Source organism: Nothoprocta perdicaria, unplaced genomic scaffold (genome assembly GCF_003342845.1).
Source record: "Nothoprocta perdicaria isolate Ctin4 unplaced genomic scaffold, notPer1 scaffold_149, whole genome shotgun sequence".
Lineage (NCBI taxonomy): Eukaryota > Metazoa > Chordata > Aves > Tinamiformes > Tinamidae > Nothoprocta > Nothoprocta perdicaria.
In genome coordinates this window covers 1,864,937-1,885,755 of record NW_020454638.1, presented here as the reverse complement: position 1 = coordinate 1,885,755, position 20,819 = coordinate 1,864,937, and the positions used below count along the sequence as shown (strand labels likewise).

Sequence of the window (20,819 nt, the reverse complement as noted above, 5' to 3'; positions counted from 1 at the left end):
AAATTTTGAAACATTAACAGCATTGTTGCTCTGGCAAAGTTTCTCAGTTCTAACTCACAGGAAAAGTATGTGATTTCTTCATACTCATGTAACTCCTCTTTTTCTGCTCAGGCAGCTGCAATACTGGTAGTTATTCTCAGTGATGCAGCTATCTTTGCAGCAGGGGATAGGAGACAGTCACTGAAACACCATCAAAACCATTTGTGATTTAAAGAAATAAAGTGCAAGTCCCAATCCTACCAATGATCACCCATTGAATTTTATGTTTGTTCCACTGAATTTGATATAGTTATGATGCTAAAGTGACCTAAAGTAAAGTAAAAGATGATGCTAAAGTGACCTAAAGTAAAGACTCTTGACTAGTGGAAATACAAGTTTGAGTGCTTCAGCAGAAAGGTTGTTTACAAAAGAAAAACCTCCAGAGCTAGGAATAGACTGGAATGGAAAGAGGACTTTCTGAATTATTTTTCTGTCCAATTGATATATTTAAACATAGGCAGTATAAAGCCTGTGTTCCTTAAGTATGACGTAAGTAACTTTTTAGGCTAAAATAATTTTAGACTAAACATAAAATCTGCCTACCTCAGAGTATCATCTGAATGAAAAAACAAAGAAGTTGAGATTGAGTTATGCTAAGTGGGAGCACTGAGGCTTACATTCCCAGGAATCAGATTGGCAGGAAACAGTTGATTAGAAGTGGAAAAAAAAAAAAGTCAAGTGGCCAAGTGTTTTCTTAGGAAAAAGTTGGCAGGAAGACATCCCTGTATAAAAGAAAAAAAAAATACAAATAAGGTGGAAAAGCTTACTTTGCTACTTCCTTCCCCCTTTACCCCTTAAGAAAGAGAACAGTTATCAACATTTTGACTTGCTTCAAAAACAGGCAGTCTGGCTGGCAGCCATTGGCAGCCCTGCTGTGAAAACATTTTCTGTGGCCTATTCTAATACGTTATGGTAAGCATCAGCGTGCAAGGCAGGAGCACTTTATAGGAAGTTAACTGTGTTAATGTTGACATGTTTCAAAGATTTCAAACACTGTTTCCTGAAACAAATATATAAAGCCAGCAAACTTCCTTTAAATCTAAAATAAATAGATGAACAGAGGTGGTACATTTAAAAGAAGCAAGCCATAATGCAATGCCATCATATGCAGCCAACCACTGAAGAAAAACAAAGTATAAAACTACTGCAGCAAAACTAGATTATTATGAGCAAAGGACTTTCGCTGGACTGTATCTAGGTGCTTCCATTTTTATTTACTACTTTGCCAACACCTGGTGTTTGTTTCAGTCTGTCCCTCCATTGTTCGATACCCTGTACAGTTGTCCTCCTGCCTGGGGCCTCTGAATACTGTTGCAGTGGACTTGCTGTTTCACTACCAATGTCAAAATTGCTATCAGAAGCTCAATTTTCATTTATCACTTACTCTAATTCCTTTCCTCAACCGTAAGCTTATTGAGATATCTTTTTTATTTACATAGTTTCTTTTAACCATGTAAAGGCAGTTCAGTTCTCCAGAAAGAAGAACATTGCCCTGCTCTGTAATTATGAACTTTATGCAGAGAACATCATTTTCCAAGCAAGATTTTTTCTTTCTTTTGGTTTATTAATGCTCCAGACAGATTCTTTTGCATGCATGAAGAGTGTAATCTAACATAACTTCTAATTACTGCTTTTACAAGGCCCTAGAGTATATCAACACCCATTTCATTATAACTATTAACTGAAAGACATTTGACTAGTTTTCCTTAAGGAAAGTCTAAACATTTTTTTTCTTGTTTTCTATTAAAAAATAAATCTCTTCCCTCTGTTTTATGGTAAATCCTTGGCAGAATTTGTCTCAGCACAAGTACTAGTACCAGATCACAGTACATTCTTGCAGCTGTGCAACTGCATGATACACCACGTCACAATTATACAGTTTAAATATAAATATGATTTATATTAGCAAACCTTTTCCTAGGAGTATTTATGACCTATGATGTAGCACCTGCTGGAAGTTACTCTTATTTCTTATTTTTTTCATTAAATACTCTCTATTTTCCCTTAAAGCATATCCGAATATAGACAGTAGGACAAAGTGGAGTATCGGTTTCATAGCCGGTGTGTTTTCTAAATATATTATTACTGTTGTACTGGTTAAGGTCAGCTCCATATCTTAGCAGAGGGCTGTATCAATTTGAAAGTTTAATACATCTGTAGAGATTGTGGCCTTGTATCTTATGGGAATTGCTTGTCATGTTTTCTGTAATGGAGTCATCTGACATAAAAAATAAATATTAACAAATGCACATGTAGAATTTCAGGCAGGGCCACATAACAGATCATTTCCTTCTTGGTTATTAAAGTGACCGGGATTTTATTGTTGGCGCATATTGCCAGTGACGTGGAGTTCACCTTGTGAGATGAAGAAGATGAAGTGTTAGATCCAAGTTCTGCCCCTCTGATCTGAGAGAACTTGGGGGAGGAGGGAGAAAATGGGGGGCATCCGATACCCTCCTGCTGCCCCCCAGTATCCTTCAGCTACACAGAATCCTTCCAGGCATGCCACGCTCTCTGCCTCCCCTGGGTGGGATTTAGACCGTACCTTTGCCTCAGGCTTCATGGACACGGAAGAGCTGTTATACGCAAGCACGGAGTGTCTCAGGTTGTCTCCTTTACTCAGCAGGGAAGGGCTCTGCAAGTGCTTTCTCACTGGGAGAGATGAGTTTTCTCTATGTCAGCATCCGCACTCCCAACAACGCCTTTGCTCTCAGCTGCCGCCGCACAGGGGACTAAAGGAATCATCCCCCCGAGGCTCTCCTCCGCTCTGAGTTACAGCCTGCAATACGAGGAATCCAAATAACTTGGCATTCTAAATTACCGTACCTGCAATACAGGTTAAAAAGGTGACTGCAGTGACGAGGTGAGCTGAGCTAAGAAAGCCTTCTTCTCATTGCAGAGCTATGACCATGAGTGTCTATGACTGTGCACCTAATTGTATTTTAGAAGATTGGGGAGATGATATTATTGCCCAGGTGCCCTGAGGATAAAATGTTGTGAACATATGTTGTAATCCCTTGAATTAAAGTGAGTCAACCCTGGAAAATGTCTTACAGTTCCAGAGAACTATCTTCTAGGGAACAGTGGTTTCTTTCCAAGTTCATCTTGATAAAGTTGCAATTTGTAACTAATTCAGAGTTCTCCCTCAAAGTCACAAGGACCCATCAGTCAGGACACAGGGCAGCCTTGTTAGCTTTCCTCCTGGGGCGTTTTGGACAAAGCAGATCTGATGCTCATTCACATCACCTGGTTTTGTGCCTAAGTACGTTACAGAGATGATCATATTTTTATGAAGTAGGGATAGAGATCTGACATGCTATGGATGGTCTCATATTGGCTGTAATATTATTTTTTAAATTCTTTCTTAGCCTTTTCCTGATTCCATAATCACAAGAATGTTTTATTATATACTGGAGTAACTTAGAGGAAATCGATTTGTGATTTAAAGCAGCTGAATTCTCCTCTCAGTAGCAAAGCTTCTGTTCACTTCAGAGAGGACAGGATGAAATCTCTTTTCAGAAGCAAGTAGCTTGTTTCAGTAAATACAGATTACATAACTTGTCCCACATTTCTTTCTCTTTTTAGTATCCCAGTATTATGAAAATTGTGTTCCCGCTAATTGTAATAGCTGCTCATCTTTTTTTTTTTTTTTTTTTTTTTTAAGACGGCATCGACCACCGACTTCTAAATTCTTTTCATACATGTCCTTCTCCATTTCTCTGTGCCTCTGTGCCTCTGTGCCTTAGTGCCTCGGACATGCAAGACGTGTGTGTGTGTGTTTTTTTTTTTTTTTTTTTTTTTTTTTGTGTGTGTGTGTGTGTGAGAAAATAAAAGACTTCTTGCTGCTTCTCCCACGCAGGAACATATTTAAATCAAAACAAGTCTGCATGTGATTGGTTCAGAGAGGGGAGTGTCACCTAATGGGGGCTTTGCTACCGCACAAGCATGAAACCAGGATTTGTTTCTGTGCTCAGTGGATTGCAATGCTGTGTGCTCGTGTCAGTTGCCAAATAAGATTTTCCTTTAGCACATGCAGAGCTTCTTTAAATGGAGTCGATGGAAACTGCATGTGTTCATTGAAGGGAGATCTGCAGTTCAGTCTTAAATATAATATTGAGTCCTATAGCCCATCATATTTGCTTCTGAAAATGCTTTGGCTGGGATAACAGCACTTTCTAGAAAGCAGCTATAAGGCTGGGAAAACCAGCAGACCTCTACATTCTTTAAGATTGTCATGTGCTTTTTTAGAACTGCTTTAAGACAGCTTTGGGGGCAAATTTTTCAAATCTAGATGTCTAAAATCATATATGCAATAGCATGGTCAGGCTCCAAAGCCATAGTGGGCTGATTTTAAAACATGGCCATTTTACTGATTTCACATCTCAGCACTTCTGGAAAATTAGTCATTTTTATTTATATGCTTTGAAAATTGATTTAGTGACTTAATTTATCCAAGATTGTAAATATAGTGGCTAGGTTATTTTTAGATTTCACTGTGTGTTATTAGGTAAATGGACTTTTGAAGGAGAGATTACTGGTTACAAAACCACAAACTTGGACCAATATTTTTCTTTGAGCTCTGGAAAGAAGTGAGTTTCTACAAACTGACATTGTTGGAGGAGTGTTGGTTTTTTAATTTGTTTGTTTGTTTAATAAACATATGTTACTAAAAGACCAAAGGATTTAGGGCAAGAATAGGTTAGATTCATTCAGATGATAAAGCACTTAAAAGATTTTTTTTTTTTTCTTTCTGCTGACCTCTGGAATTTTTCAATGAAATATTTATTTAGTTGGAGTAGCAGAAGTTAAGAAATGATCTAAATAACCTTTCTGATCATCTTTAGTGGGTAGTCATATGAGCAAAACAAATGGTGTGTCTTTTATGGCTGTGTAACATTGGCTGGTGGTACAGTTGTGAAGTGCCAGCCAACATCCAGAGCCGTCAAGCAAACGCACCTGGGTGTAGTTTACAAGCTTTCTGAGACCCTGTTTCCTGGAATAGTAGTGACTATTTAGTCATTTAGGTGGCGCTTCTGAAGCTGCACGTCTGCCACTGCCACTTGTTCTTCCCAAGATGTTTCTCTGTAATTAGGCAGACTCAGTAGAGCAGAGAGGTAGGGTGCTCATTTTACAGAATCAGAAATGAGATGCACCGTTGCTGGAGCTCAGTCTGGCTGAACTTGTTTTCTTTCCATTTGGTATTTTCATTGTCAAAGAAGCTCAAGGTTTTCTGGCTTGTCATAGGTAATTTTATGGAGGGGAAAAAAAAACATGCTTTTGTCTACCATTGAAGCTCTTTCTAAGGAGGAGAGACTTCTTTTGGAAAGAAAGACAAGGATTCAATACAGTTTTTGATTTGAAAAGGATTCAATACAATTTTTCGTTGTAGCAAAGCTGATCAGCTTTCATATCTGGGTTTTTTCTTCTATCTCACACTAATTTCTGCTGATTTCTGCACTTGGTTACAGTGGTGCAAATATTGAGCAGACATCTTTAGCATAGTTTGGCAAAGTGGCATTGATGATGTTGCTGTTACAGTTGGTGTAATTTCCAGTGTTGTGATATTTCCTAGATATTTGATTAGCTTCTAAGTTAACTAGGCTACTTCATGGCTGAAATGTAGTAGATGTGTACTCGAGCAAATATTTCTGTTGTAAAATTAAGGCAAGAGTACTGAACTAGAGTCATTTTTTTGTTGCTGTGTTGGTAAGGCATGTCATGGTTTTACCTTTCAAAAGGTTTAATATTGCTGCCATTGAACTTAGAAGGCTCTGCCTGTCAGTGCCTAAGCTCATTACATAAGGTTAAATACCTCAACTTTAGCTTAAGCAGGAATAGATTTTAAAAGTTACACATCATGACTAAGGAATTACTGCTATGTTTTACTTCCCAAATATATCTTTCAGCTTGATCCTTTTGAAGTGCAAAATGTTGTAGAAGTTCCCATGTGCAGAGTGCATCTACTGTGCAGTGGCTGTAGGGGTAATTCCTAAGCTTATGGTTCATTCTCAGCATTTCTTCCGTTTTTTCTTTTAGTAGTCATTAGAGTCATGTATCCATGATTCTACAAGGAACAGATTATAATAGTAAAACAATAGTAAGTACATATTTTAAAGGATTTCTCAAAGGTGTAAAATAGGTTGGATACTATTCTTTCAAGTATGAACAATAACCTTCTTGTGATTCTTGTTGGACTATTGTGTGCCGATTGTGCCATGCCCATTCCACAGCTTTAACTTTATATAGAAAATACTGTATCCAAATAATTGATTTTCAAACAGCATAACTCTTAAACTTAAGAATGAAAGATCCAGATATTGAATACTCAGTGCTTCTACTGTTTGTGCCTATTTGGGGAAGGAAAAATCAATTGCAATAAGAATGCATTTCAGTGATTTGCCGTCTCTGCTCCTTTACTGGCAGTGGCTGAATTCCTGCACCACTGTTGTGAGCAATGAACCATGCATTGCCTACCTCTTTCCAGTTCCTCCTGGCTGCTCTGTGTGCTTGTCTTTGCACAGATAGCAGCTAGAGGAAAAGGTTTAAAATGGGGAAAGGAATATTAGCCCTATTTTTTCCTAACATTGTGGCTCTTCTTTCTTTCACAGATTCCCTTAGCTAAGAAACTTTCCACTACTTATGGCCTTTTTATATGATTAACAGAAAACAAAACTCCTAACAACTCATATTTTCCATTTTACAACAGTCCAACCATGCCACAGATATTTTCCATTCTCAGGCTTGATATCCTACAGATGCGGAATTAAAACTCCTTACATGTTGTGGGAATGCTGGAATTGTATATAGGTGTTTTGCCTCCCATGACTTTCAGCCACACTGAGCTTAGAACAAGCTCACCATGCCAACACTTTTGTGCACTATAATACAGATAAAACTTTTCTGTAAAATTAAATAGAAATCACCGTCATTTACAGATTACTTTTCCAAATTCCTTCTTTTGCTTAGAGAGCAACAGGAATAGAGCAAGAAATGTTGGAGTACAAAAGCAGTAAAACCTAAGTTGGTAAAAGTCTGAAACCTCAAGTTCTCTTTGTAGTTCCATTCCCWATGAAAAAATATATTGCATAAATAAGTCCCTGGTACAGGGTTTAAGACTTGGATGGATGACTGGAAATTAAGGGCTTGCTTTCATTTAAACTCTGTCAGATATAAGCAGAAGATGCTATTCTTCAAAGTAATTTCACTTATGAAAGCAGTTTTTTGATATAGAAAGTTCACAAATAAATATAACAAGGAAAAGGTTTTTCCTGAGGAAATATTTATTTTGATGCTGTGATTTAATATCAATCAAATATTTATCAAATCTATTCCATTTACTGAAAATAGACTGTGGTCTTAGGAAAGAAGATGCATGAATGAGTGACTTGTTTGGAAGTGAATGAGTCTTTTAAGGAAGACTCATTAATATTGGGTATGTTGATTTCTACTTATGTGCATTCTATCTCTTTCTTTCCAAAAGATGTCTTTTCCAGGATATGGCATGGCTGATTCATTAGAGCAGATCTTTTTCTTTAGGTTTTTATTTATGAAAAAGTCCTGTCAGCAAATACAGATTTGATCTATATTTATTACAATGTCACCTCTTTAGAAACAGAGATTAACCGTTAACAGAGCTTTGCTGAGAGAAGTGGCAAGTTTGGCAAGTTCTGATCACTCAAAGTTAATTTAATCATGCAACTTCTTGTTAAAGCAGTTTCAAGCAGTTTCACAAAAGAAACTCTTATGCCATCTATAGTGGCATTTTTTTATTTATGTCACCTTTTCCCCAGGTAAATGAAACTTACTCCTGCCACAAACATGCCATGTGTTGATGATTATCTGCCTTCATTTGGAGCATTTGAGTATGGCTGTACTATTCTTTTTCCTTTGGTGCACAATTCAACACCTCAACAATAGTTGAGTGGATATATTACATTACTGTTGAGATAGATGTGACAAAGGGAATATAATTCCCTTTTCTAAAAACAAAAAACAAACAGAAAAACAGAACACAGTAGCAAATATTGTCAAGGCCATCAGAATCTTAATTTCCTAAGGCTGAAGACATTGCTAGGAACAATTTGGCACACTGGCTCATGGTGAATTTCATAGGCTTTGAATGATATGGATCATTTTTGTTTATTTATTATGAATTTTTTAGAAGTGTTTAAGTGATACCTAAGTGTTTACATGAGAAAGAAAGAAATGGGAGTTTACAATATATCCTTTCTTTTTTTTTTTTTTCCTCTGCCTTGCCTTGCGTTCTCTGTGATTGAGGTTGGTGAATTTTGTCTGGCATGGCAGACCATCATTTGCTCCGTCTCTTGAATTACTGGATTTGTTTCCTTCAAAGGGTTTCATAGTCATTGCTTTTCCGAGCTGTAATAATGTAATTATACTGCTTATTAGATATGCACTGCTACTATAAATAGTGGATTGTAGGTGAAGGTAAGAGCCAAGAATGCCTGTGTTGAAGTCCAGTCTTGCCATTGTTTCAGTAGCCTTGTGCAACTCACGTGATCTTTCATTGTTGTATTTTCTCCATTTGCAAAATACGATGTGACATCTATCCTCTCTAGGGCTCTGAGCTCAGGAAAAGTTTACTAGGATGTACATGGCACCTATAAAATTGTGCCATATGAATACCTCCTATCTCTTATTTAGCACAAGCTGTGAAGTTATGGAGCATTTGAGTTCCACTTCTACTGCAGCATATATTTGGGCTAGCTGATAATAGCGTTATTTGCTGTCCGGACTGAACTTCAGTAACCCTTTCCATATCTTCTCTACTGAAATAGAGACCTTGTCAGGGAGAGCATATAGTCTATTAACCTTGTGTGGATTGAGTACCATTGCCCTCTGTTGGACGGTACTAAACTTGTCTAAGCGCTTATGTCACTGTTATAACTGGAATGGTAGACTCTGAAAGAGCTCAATAAATTTACTTCAGGAATTTAATTCATTTTTTTTTTTAAATATAGTTTCTCTTTGGTACTTGGGCACTTCTAGATCTTCTCTTTCCACAGCCATGAACAGTGCTCCAGTGAACGCTGGAGCAAATAATTGCAGATATGACTATTTATGGACCTGACTAAGCAGTTCACCCAGTGTGAATTTTGTAGCTGTATCTTCATCAGCTCAGGAAACAGAAACATCTAAAGCTATGGGCAATACAGCTAAGAGCACAGCTCAAGTTTTTGGGGAAAAAATGAAGAGTAAAAAGCACAGTGATATTCTGTAAGCAAGGCTGAAGTGCTCAGTGCAAACGGAGAGAATAGGTTAAATTCTTTAGCTAGTTTGTTGCAGATGTAGAGGGTTACCTGAGTTTTTCACAATCGTAAGTATCTACAACATATTAGTCTGTTTAACTGTTTCATAAAGTAAGATGAAAAATTAGTTTTCTTTTATTTTCATGTGTTGGTTAAGACAGTGAGTCTTATCTTCCAGTGTGGGTTTGTACAGGGCCACGTACTTGTCAGGTAATCCAAGGCTTGCAGCGGTCCCTACAGAGTGGAAAAACACAAGCAAAGGAACCTACTATGTCCTGCAGTCTGATATTAATGTTGGCTTCCACTTCTCTGCAGCACAGATTTTTTGGATTTTTCTCTCTCATTCATTGCCTGTCTCACATTTTCTCTGGCTTATGAGCATTCTGTGTAGATGGGGGCAACTAGTTGAGAACTTAGCCATAAATCATTGTTATGTTCTCTGCCTTCTGTTACACATTAAATAAAGTTTATGGTAGAGTTTTGAAAGAGAAAGTAGAAACTATGGTGAAGGTCAGAAGAAAAAGTAAAGGTGGTGTTACTACAGTCTGAATGTTATCTATCCAGGCCTCTACCAACTGCTATCCAATTTATTTACAGTATTTTTACAGTGTATCTCTAGATATTAGCTGGTCTGAACAGACTTGCAAGTCAGTGTAGCTGATCAGTTCTAGTGCCTGATCAAATACCCCAGCTCAGGCCCTGTCTCTCGTCTCACACAGCGTGGTGGTTCTCTTGTTTGTGTGCTTGCCCTCACCCATGTCGCTGGATGTTCTCTGCCCTTGAAGAAGGGGTTGAATAGATACAGGCCAAAAGGCCCTTTTTCTACTCCTGGTAGCTGACTTGGGTAGAGTCTTCCAAATAGAAGAGCAGATTCTTCTTGCTGCACTATCCACTCCAGTGAAGGGACAGTAGGGCAGAAAGTAGTGATACTAAGCTGCAATAACAATTAGCAGCACCTGGAAGAGACGTAAATTAATATCACAGGTAAATCTTGCCTTTATTTAGACACTTTACTTCCACTTTATCTTAATGTGGCTAGGCCAGACTAATGTGAAAACCAGTGCTGGTGCTAGGGAAATAGGGGGAACATACGGTATAGTGAATACCTGCCAAAGGTATTCAAGCAAAGTCTTCTCAGGGCTCAGATGTGTGAAATCCAAGGAATGCTTTAAAAATGTAGATTGAGCGGTCGCATATGTAAGCATCATGTAAACACTTCTTGTAGGATCGAGTCTTCACTGAGGTGATGTGATGTGGTCCCTTACATGTTCAGAATGCTAACAAAAAACATCATCTGTTTGCAGGTGCTCGGCAATAATGTTTGACTGAATGCCAAGATGAAAACACAAAAGTCTTTTTACTAGGTATAGTAAAAAAAACCTTGCTAAACGTAAAATAGAGATTAACAAATGATATTTCAAAATATAATTCTTTTCTGTCCTTTCTGTTCCGGGAAGCAGGAATGTATCATATTGAAGTTATTAAATCATTACAGCTCTAGACTGCTTATGCTTATAAGCCTTTCTGCTTCATTTAGAAAAAGTGATTAGAAATACTGTAGAGACGAGCATATGCTGGCTTTATGTGTGTTCTGAGGCTTTCCAAAGAGCACCGATTTTCTCAGATTAAGTGCAGCCATTAATAACAGAAAATGACTGATTAAAACTCAGATGGCTTAACAACTTAATAATAATAATAATGAAAAATGGCAATTGTTTCATAACTGCATATTGCTGTGCGGTGGTTTGTGTTGGAAAGTGATCTGCATCTATTATCATCTATTCTGCATCTGTTCCTCTGACTCTGAATGACATAAAGCTTATCTGCTATTTTCTGGTACTGTTTTTTACAGTGTAGAAAACTTTTTCAACCTGTTAGTGTGTTTTTAAGTGTTCTTTATTTATAGAAAAAATGTTTTCAGCTTTAAAATAAATCATGAGCCCCTCTGCACTATTTAGATAAAATTACCTTCTGGTTTTATTTTGAAAATGAAAATATATTTAGTCTTAATATTTAGGGCTTTCTCACCATCATTGCATTTACATGTCTATGCCATTTATCATATAAGTCTCCAGTAGTGTACAGCACAGTATGTTAGTTCTATGTTCCATGGCATTAATTGATCTTTACTACACAAACACTTCAGAGAGCACTGGATTTTGAATATAAGCTAATTAAGCGCTTTTTTTTAGGGCGGAAATTGTGTAAATGGCAACCTTTTTAAAGTATATTGAATGCCTTTTCAGACTCAGCAGCTGCACAACTTCCTTTCAGAATCCATTAATGTATCCCACGTATAATACATAAGCATGGACGTGCAATTGGAGGAAAACCAGATAATGACCTGGAAACATTCAGCTTGCTTTTCTGTACGTAGAATTATTCATTACATGAGTTATTTGCATTTAATAATAGAGCAGTTTGCCACCCAGGTCATTTTAAAAGCCCTTCAGTGTTGGTGAATGCGTGATAACATCGAGACTATTTCAAGTCACCCAATATGCATTAACTGGAGGATGAAACACGATGTAGAAACTGTGTCTGTTTGTCTGTGTAGTGAGACTCTCAAGCAATTGCAAACCCACTCAAGGGAGTATTTTAAATTACACTGTGAATCTGGCTCAGGCTCTCTTTGTTTGTAATGTATTTAAGCACTGTATTAGGGAAGAGTGAAAATGTTGTATATAAGTGGGAGAGGAAACAATGCTGATTCCTGAAACCATGTAAGCCCTTTGTATGACTAAGCTCTTAAAATGCTATTGGCAAGTTTAACAGTTCCTGGTTTTACATACATCGATCATTTCTCTTCTCTTGGGGGTAAAATTCTGTTTATTTTACCAGTGCAGAAATTGCTTTGTGATTCATTAGAGCTATGGACATAAATAGTGAAAACTTGATTTAGCTTTTCACAGCTATATTGTACATGCCATTCTTTTACCCCCAAGAGGTTTTTCGCCACAAAAGTTTAACTGATGTCGTGAGTGGATTCACAATTTATTCTTATGCTTATTGCATTTTAAAATATGTTTCAATTAGGAATAAACAACAGTAGAATACAAAAATCTAATCTTTCTGATCAAATCACCGGGAATTGAATGGAAGTTCATATGATTGTCAGTCTGACAATTATAGTAAACTGATGTTATTTGCAGGTTTTTATGGTGGGATGAAAACACTCAAATGATGAAAATTGTCCTGACAATGTCATTTTACCTGTGTAAATTGTGCTTCACTGTGTTTTTTTCCTCTGCTTACTCAGTGTGAAAATGATACTCTATTGTATTTGACATGTTGCCGTTTGACCTGATGTTGATTTAAGCTTCTGGAAGCTCATATCAGCAGGAGGTCACAGACAGGCAAAGTCAGTGAATCTAAAAATGGTTCAGGGAAAAAAAGAGAGAGAGAGAGAGAGAGAGAGAGAGATTAGGCTTTATTTGGGTTTAGATTATCTGGAAACAAATAAACAGACAAGAATTTGGAGAAAACAAAATCATGTTTCTCATCTGATTGGTAAAATCATTTTATTAAATGATACAATTTACGTCTCTGGCATGCACTCTCAGTGAACTGTCCTTTGCAGTGAACAAACAGCCTTTAGAAGTGAAAAGCCTTTTATAAAGATAGTACAGTCTTTTGCTGCTAGGTAGAAATGCAGTGTTCAATAGAGAATTGGTTGTGTTAAAGCAAACCAAAATGAGAACTAATTATGAACAAGAATCGTGAACATCAATACCTAACATTACTAAAGAAATGAAATTTTCACTTATACTACATTTTCAAATATTCTGCATATAGCAGATAGAACTGCGAGGATGAACACAGTTCTAGCACAAATAACTTTTTTAAAAATATCACATATTTCCTCAGATTTGCTGAGAGATCTGTGCATTCACAAAAAGCAAAATGTAAGAAATACATGTAGTAATATATTAAGAACTCGCGCACAACAGAAGGAGCTATATGACAGAAAGATGCTTTCAAGTGGAGGAGTAGGATGATGAGAAGGGTGTGAAAAACACAGCATGATGCTTCATAAGCACAGTGTGGTGCTTTGTATGCACTAGGATTTCAGTTAATAGCCAGAGTGTACTGCTTGTCTTCTAATTAATACATTGTCTGTATCTGGTTTTAACCTGATTTCCTAAACAAGGCTGCATGATCTGTCTGCATGCCTGTATGTCTGTCCAACCTCCCATAATAACTTTGAAACTGTTTGTTGGTTTTGTGTCTGCAGAACAGTGGAATAGATCTCAAAGAAAAAACATTGCTCACAGGCTTCATAAAAATAAGTAGCTGGGTAGAGGACAGATACAGTTAGCAGTGTTGCTGTTGAGGAAAATGCTACAGTGGAAAGCCATTTCTTATCAGACATGAGAGGATCCATGTGGGAAAGAAAACTAGTAAATCCCCAGTAGTCAGAAAAAAAATTCTCTTGTAGAGCACATTAAACACCAAAATGAATCTATGATAAGATATAAATCTACAGGAAACTCCTTAATTCTTATGTTCTCGGAAATATTGATAAAATCTTTCTTATGCCTACAAGGAAAAAGCAAGGCCTTTTTTCCTTTTTTGCTCCGTACATTGGCAGAATGTCAGTTATTTTGTCTGAAAGTCTCTGAATCTGCAATTTCTACATTTTTGGTGTATCTTTGTTTTTCAGTGATGCTAAGACAGCTTAAAGCAGCCCAAATGACAGTAGCTCAGTGACACATCATTATCTGCCCTGGCCTGTGTGTGAAGGATCACATTTGAAATGATATGTTCACTGAACACTTTCTTGAAACATAGCCAATCAGTGAGAAAGAGGTGCCTAAAAAGTGAGGCATTCAGAAAACTTGAATTAGCTTTAAATATCAGAACAGCTCCTGCTGCAGTTAGTGGGAGACTTCTGAATTCACTGAAAATTCTGATGTGTTAAAATTCTGACCTCCAGGGTATGCATGAAAAATTACCTTCTTAAAGCTTGATCGTAGATATATAGGCACAGGACTTTGTTTTCCCATATTGCTAGATAATCACAACATTAAATCCTTTTTAATTTCACTTTATACCATGATATGCTTTTTTTTAATATTAGAAGTTAGTTTGGGTAATTTTTAGTTACATGTACCTTAATACTACCCACTCATTCCTTCTGTCATATGTAAGACGTTAGAATTCATAACATTTTCAGTGAAAATTCAAAGATACATTCGTAATTCTGTGAATTAAAACAGTTGCACTTGACAAATATGTCATTTTTCATTTACTGCAAACTCATTGATCTAGTTTCCAGTTTAACAGTGTAAAGGATATAGTTTAAAACAGAAAGCTGGGCTTGGAATCAGGAAGTTGTTATAATAAAATATTGACCTTGGTTCAGCAAAATATCTAAATATTATATAGTTTTCAGAATATCTGTTATCCTACTGAACATAATGGCATATGTACATTAGCTTTAATTGAATACTTAAGGCTGTGATGGCATAGAATTGTAAAACGTAACTGCTACATCTCAGTTATGCTGAAATCGGATGGAAACCTGATGTACTTCCATGGAAACAGGGCTGGATCCAGAGACAGGCCTTTATTGTTAATGGACTATCGACGCCTCATTGATTTCAGTGAGAATATTCACAGTCATGATAAGGAACACTGAACAGCCTTACAGAGAAAACTGTATTTTTGCTTCAGGGACAGGAAAATTTACTCTGTTTATGTGGGTATATGAATCTAAGATGCAAGGCTGGTTTTCAGACGTAACATGTTAATCTTCTTGTTGTAATTTTTCTATCTTTTCTTCACAATTTCATAATTTGTGAAAGAAATTTGTAAAGTGCAATAGCAATATACTACATGCAGGTGTTCATTTCCCTCTTGGTCGAAAGGAGGCTTGCTATTGATGTCAGAGGGACTTTTGCTTGACTAGAGAATTCGTGAGTTCCATGAGGGGAACTTCATCATGGTCTTACAGGAAGTTCCAACTTAACTGGACTTGGGGTTTTACTGTTAGAATGGAAAATTGTTTGCAGATGAGAATATTTCATATTCTTTTGTTTTATTGAATGTATCTTCTAGCTTTCTTTCTAAATTAACCACTTTAAGTTGACAACATTATTTTAAATAGGACAGTTAATGTTTTTTTCTACAAAAAAAAAATTGTTGCTTGTGGTTGACAGATCTTTGACGAATGACGAGAAGGGTGCAGAGCACTTTTTAAAACTTGGAGTATTCATTTCATTTCTTAATAACATCTGAACTACCCAGTAAGCTTGAAATACATATATTGGCTACATATTTGTGTTGTTTAAATGAGATGTAAATGCAAAATATCACCAGCCAGAATTATTTACTGTCTCTACAGATCCATCAAGACATAACCAACCACAAAGTATTTTCTTCTCCTACTAGACTCATACCATATAACACATGTCATAAACCTTCTTTCACATATCAGCTTCCACACAGGACAACGAACTTGATAAACACAGCTCTTTTACGTCTTCCAAACTGGGAATACAAATTGAGAGCCTTCTACACACTGAGCTATGTAGATACTAAGAATGACTGCCCAGCCAGTCAGTTCACTAGACACTGTAGCAGTAAATGTTCAGCAACTAGTATATATCACAGAGAGAGAAAGGCTGTTTCAGCCTCTGAATTGTTCAATAGTTTATTACAAAATTAACTTGCAGTCCACTTTAAATGCAATCTAAATACTTTTCTGATCCCTCTTGTATTCCAAACATCACAGTCCTGATCTCTTATTACACTTCTTCCTTGTGCTCAGTCGAATTGATTAGTTACAATGTGCAAAACTCCATCAAAACTATTTTGAAATCCATCTGCAATTMATGACTGAGATTAGCATACATCTACATGTTGGAGAGGTTCAGGTGCCATAACCATAATTTAAATGTTTCCATAGCAAAATTATTAATTAATGAATTTTCTTAGTTATTTTAAAAATGTGGTGAAGAAAACATATGGCCAATAAACCAGTGCTACCAAGTGCTGTACTTGTTGGAACTTTCTCATGTCTGAATCCCAGCTTGAATCCCAGCTGTCAAATATATCCAGAGAACCTACAAGATTCTGTAAAATACTTCTTGCTTTTAAAATGCCCAGATTTTACATTCTTTTCTTAGTAACTTCACAGCAAGCAGTTGTGCTGTCTGCAACTATATCCACCCTAAGTGTTTGTGTTGATCACTTTGTCCCATTCTCACATACGCGCACCCAGAACCTTACAGTTTTGCTCTTTAGAAAACAGAACAACCCTAGGTTATGAGTAAAAGCACATCCATTCCAGGGTGCGAGCCTACAGTCCTGTGAAAACTGTGCTGTTCTGAATTGCCTCTTCAATTCTTCAGTTCAGAGATGGTCAGGCCAGCAAGACACTTTCCTTCTCCAACTCAGATCTAATGCTTGTAAAGCTGAATGAAGGGAAAATTTGCCAGGTCGTCTTCTCGTTCRTGTTGAATGCATCCGTGCCTTGGGCTGTGGAATCTGCTGTTCACAAGTAATAGTCAGACCGGGAATCCATGGACATGGTATCGGGATCTGTTCTGGACTGCTGGCTGAAGTAAGCGTACTGCGGCTGAGAGCCACCGGCGCTTGGGGCCAACACGGTGCCTTTGTGGGGCGGGACGATCATACCCAGCTGCCGTCCCCCAGGTAAGGCCGCACCGCCGCTTGCGACCGGAGCCTCTGCAGAAGCTCCTTGTTGCCATTCATCTGSTGGCTCAGGAAATGTTTTCCTGCGAGCTGCTGACACTACGTTAGCTGCAATAGATTCTTCAATATTCTGAGGTGCAAAAGCTTCATCCACTAGGCCAAGGGGGGATTTAGCTGCTGCTTCCCAGGGAGTGGGTCTCTTGCCAGGCCTGTCAGCTGCTGTACCTGGCTTGCTAAAGTAATCAGGAGCAGGCTGAAAGGTAAGAGGAGATGTTGGGGATATGGCTCGAGAAATGACTGAAGAAGGTCTCCCAGGAAGTGATAATGAGCGTCCACTGCTTCTTCCCTAGAAAAAGCAAATTGCCAAATATAACTGCAGTCATTAAACAGCAAGAATGGAAGCCAGTTCTTCACACTTTGGAGCTGAAACAACAAACCCAGAAAGCATATGTGCATATGACAACTTGGCAATCCCTTTTTTTAACCTACTGGTACTGTTACTTTTTAATGCTTGAATTTAGTGGAAAGAAGGAGATATTGCAAAGGAGGAACAGAAAGAAACAGGAACAAAGACAGAACAAACGGGGTTTTTGAGGAAATTAAGTAGACTAATGAAAGGTTTCCACTCACTGAAAAGGTACAGCTATGTTAGCAACCTTACAAGTTTATTTCATCTCCACTACAGAGCTAGTATGCCTTGTTCTGAAAAGGCCATTTTTAATAATGAAAAAGGAAGTCATGTTGCAGCAGTTCTGTATTTGTTTACAACATTCTGTCAAACATTCAAGCACAGGCTGAATTTATTTGATTACAGGCTCTGTCTAGGACATCTGTCCAAGAACATATTTTTGGCAATCTTTAAGAAAGGCATTTCTAACTCCAGAATTATTAGACTTACCCTGAGTGGAAAGAGAAGAAAAATGAACACAAACATTAAAAAATGTTAATGCMATCATTTACTTAATGCCCTTACAGGACGGTACTTAACCTGGCTTCTTTAAAAGGGACTGCCCTCAAAATTTCAGAACATTCTGACCCATTTATAGGAGCAATCCATTCATATTTGACAAATCCTAATCTTCTTAGTAATGCAGCACTTTGAAACAGAAACTCTGTTCATGGAAAGGTTTGCCCACAACAGTCTTCGTTTGGCAATATATGAAACAAWTACAGCCTGTGCCCCATGCCAAATATGTTCCTTGTGTTAGAGAAATTATATTTATCTTACTGCATAGCCTCTATGTGCCTCTATTTCCCCTTATTCATATCTTGAAGTTTAAGAATTGCCTTTAAATCTTAGATGAAATTCACATCTCAGTTACCAAAGACTTGCGAAAATTTCATTCCAAAAAAGTTAGTCTCATGTTATTTTTTTTCTAATTAGCTTCCAAAAATTTAAACATTATCACAAGATCCACATACCAGGGATGTCATGTCAGGATGTCAGGTATTTGATCATACAAACTATAGTTTATCTAGCAGTGATTCACATAAAAATACRTGTTTTAAAGGCTTTTCCATCACAAGACCTTGAAGCATTTAAGAAAACTAAATAACCTATACTTCGCACAAACTTTTAAATTACATTTGGTATCATTCCCTTATATGTGGGACACAGAAACTCAGAAAGAGGGAAMCTACTGGTTTCATAATTTTCAGTGCATTTGGTGGTGTTAAGTCCAAATCTATTTAAAATGTCTAAATAAATGTCTAAATAATACACAGAAGTTGCATAATGGGAGTTTTGACCAATTTATAACTAATKGTTTGTATCAGGGCTGTACTTCTCGCCTCTTAGCTGTGATCGCCTGTTTCCAGCTGCAATTCCACAGAGAAAACTGCCTAACTTTATTAACTATATGCATATACATATGACAAATCTACATGAGGTTCTTCAGCCAAAAGACTTAATTTTGGGCAATACAGCTCAGCTCAATTTTCAGAGTCTTTACTTAAACAGTGAGTTCATCAAACGTTAAACRTACTTATCAGATCATCACAGGCGGGTCCCATCTCTATGCTGTGAAACATCAGCATATAAAAGCAAAAAATGACCCCTCTGGATAGTATGTGAATTAAGAGAATAAAAAAGGATTTGGCCCATAGATACGTGATATACGCCAAGAGGCATTCCTCCATGTATTTTTACTTACCTGAAAAATAAAAGCCCAGATAAAAGGTTGTGCTTGAGGTCAGTCTAATGTATTACAAATTATTTCCTCGTAGCATCTTCAGAGAGTCTTTTTAATATAGTTTATTTAAACTATTGGCAAAAAAAAAAAARATTTTTGAAAGCGGCAAACTCAAATATATACAATGAGATACATTTTCTATTAAAAATTAACTTGATTGCCTGAGCTGTGAAACTACTTAGAAKGTAAGATTGCACAGAGAGACAAAAAAGTCGATAATAGAGGTTGCCAACCTCTATTAGCTGTTCTTGGGAGGGCTCTAGATAGTTGTTTGTACTGGATAGGTAGAAAAAAAGGTTGTTTTATTTAATGAAGACTTCAGTTCCAAGAGAAGAGTTCCAAGCTGAGCTGGTGTTTTGTAGGGTTCCAGAAGTGGGGTCAAATGGAAATTATTCTTTTGAAAGGACTGGTACATAAGAGACCTGACATTTTAAGATTATCGGATGAAGGTACTGTGTTTAGTCTGTCATGTTTAGGGAAAAGATCTATGAGACCAAGCGTCACCAAGTGGCAAAGAAATCTTTTTACACCATCAATGATAAAAATAGGAGTTAATTTTTTTTGTCAGAGCTTGATCTGAAAATGATGAGTTATTAAATGTATTTCACGACTGTTTAACAAAATGGGCCATTCTACTATGTCACAATGATGGGCTCTTGTAAATTCAGAAATAGAATGTAGGAATATTATATGTTCACATTGTAGTGAATTTTAAATGTTTTTAGTACAGGTAATGTTAAGTACTGATAATTTGGAGGATGTTATATCATTTGAATTGCTCCGTATTAAAAAAAAAAAAAAGTATGACTTTACTTTGCTCTGCTCTGAGTGTGATGAACTTGTGATCAATGTGAAAGTCTATGATAGACTTTTTCCAATGAAGACTTCCAGGTAACCTGGAGTAACTGTAGCAATTTACCTGGCGAGTGAGAGACCATGTCAATTTATTTTGAAAAAGATATTTCCTTAGAATTTGGTAAATATGCTTCTTTTCTACTTCAGAGACCCAAAATCATAATATTTATTTCAGACTGTGTCCATTTTGTCAAACTACTATTTGCTTTTGTCACTGCTTTCCAGTGTCACATATGTATTTTTTTTAATTGATCATCTGATTTTCACATGTTTATGTTTATTTCTAGATTTCTATTACTTTGTCTTAATAGCTACCATTTTAGAGACTTCTTTAATCTGGCAGGAAGGTCAGATTATCTATGAAATGATATTTCATGTTCTTGTCGTAGGGGRCAATGTTCAATAAGATCTGTATCACCAAAGATAGTGAGTGATTGCTTTGTTCCGAAGAGTCATTCAACCCACATTCAAATTTGAGACACAGTCTCACTGCAACTCGGTCAGACTATGGTTCTGTCATTTGGGTTATCTCTGCTTCTAGGCTTCTAGGCAGGAAGGACTGCAGAATAAGTTTTTAACTAAATGTAGTCTTTCTGGATTGTGAGAGAACAAATTCTATGAGGGAAAGGGATGAAGTACTTTGCCTACTTAGTAAGGATCTGAAGAAATTTCAGAAATAAGAGATTTTCACTTTCTGAGGTCATACTTACCTCCAGGTGTTCTTAATTACCCTTCTGAATGTTGAGTCTGTTTTTTGATGGAAAGGAAAAGTGGATTAGTAGTTTTTGAAGGAGGAGGATCTTGA

At 36.9% G+C, this 20,819-nt stretch overlaps 2 protein-coding genes across 4 annotated transcripts in view; one reads left to right on the top strand and one right to left on the bottom strand.

The window, feature by feature from the left end:
- SEC24D (SEC24 homolog D, COPII coat complex component) overlaps positions 1 to 20,819 on the top strand; it is a 188,388-nt gene that overhangs the window by 35,734 nt on the left and 131,835 nt on the right. For 2 of the 3 annotated variants that reach the window (XM_026034595.1, XM_026034594.1), the window contains exon 3: positions 10,613 to 10,672. The gene's annotated coding sequence lies outside the window, so the exon portion shown is untranslated. Of the gene's footprint in view, positions 1 to 2,881; positions 2,903 to 10,612; positions 10,673 to 20,819 lie in introns of those variants that run through there. The other variant, XM_026034597.1, reaches the window with a different exon arrangement.
- SYNPO2 (synaptopodin 2) overlaps positions 15,487 to 20,819 on the bottom strand; it is a 77,766-nt gene continuing 72,433 nt past the window's right edge. Inside the window, exon 5 of the mRNA XM_026034592.1 lies at positions 15,487 to 17,313. Coding sequence (XP_025890377.1) covers positions 16,807 to 17,313 — 507 coding nt within the window. The 3' untranslated portion in view covers positions 15,487 to 16,806. The remainder of the gene's footprint in view (positions 17,314 to 20,819) is intronic.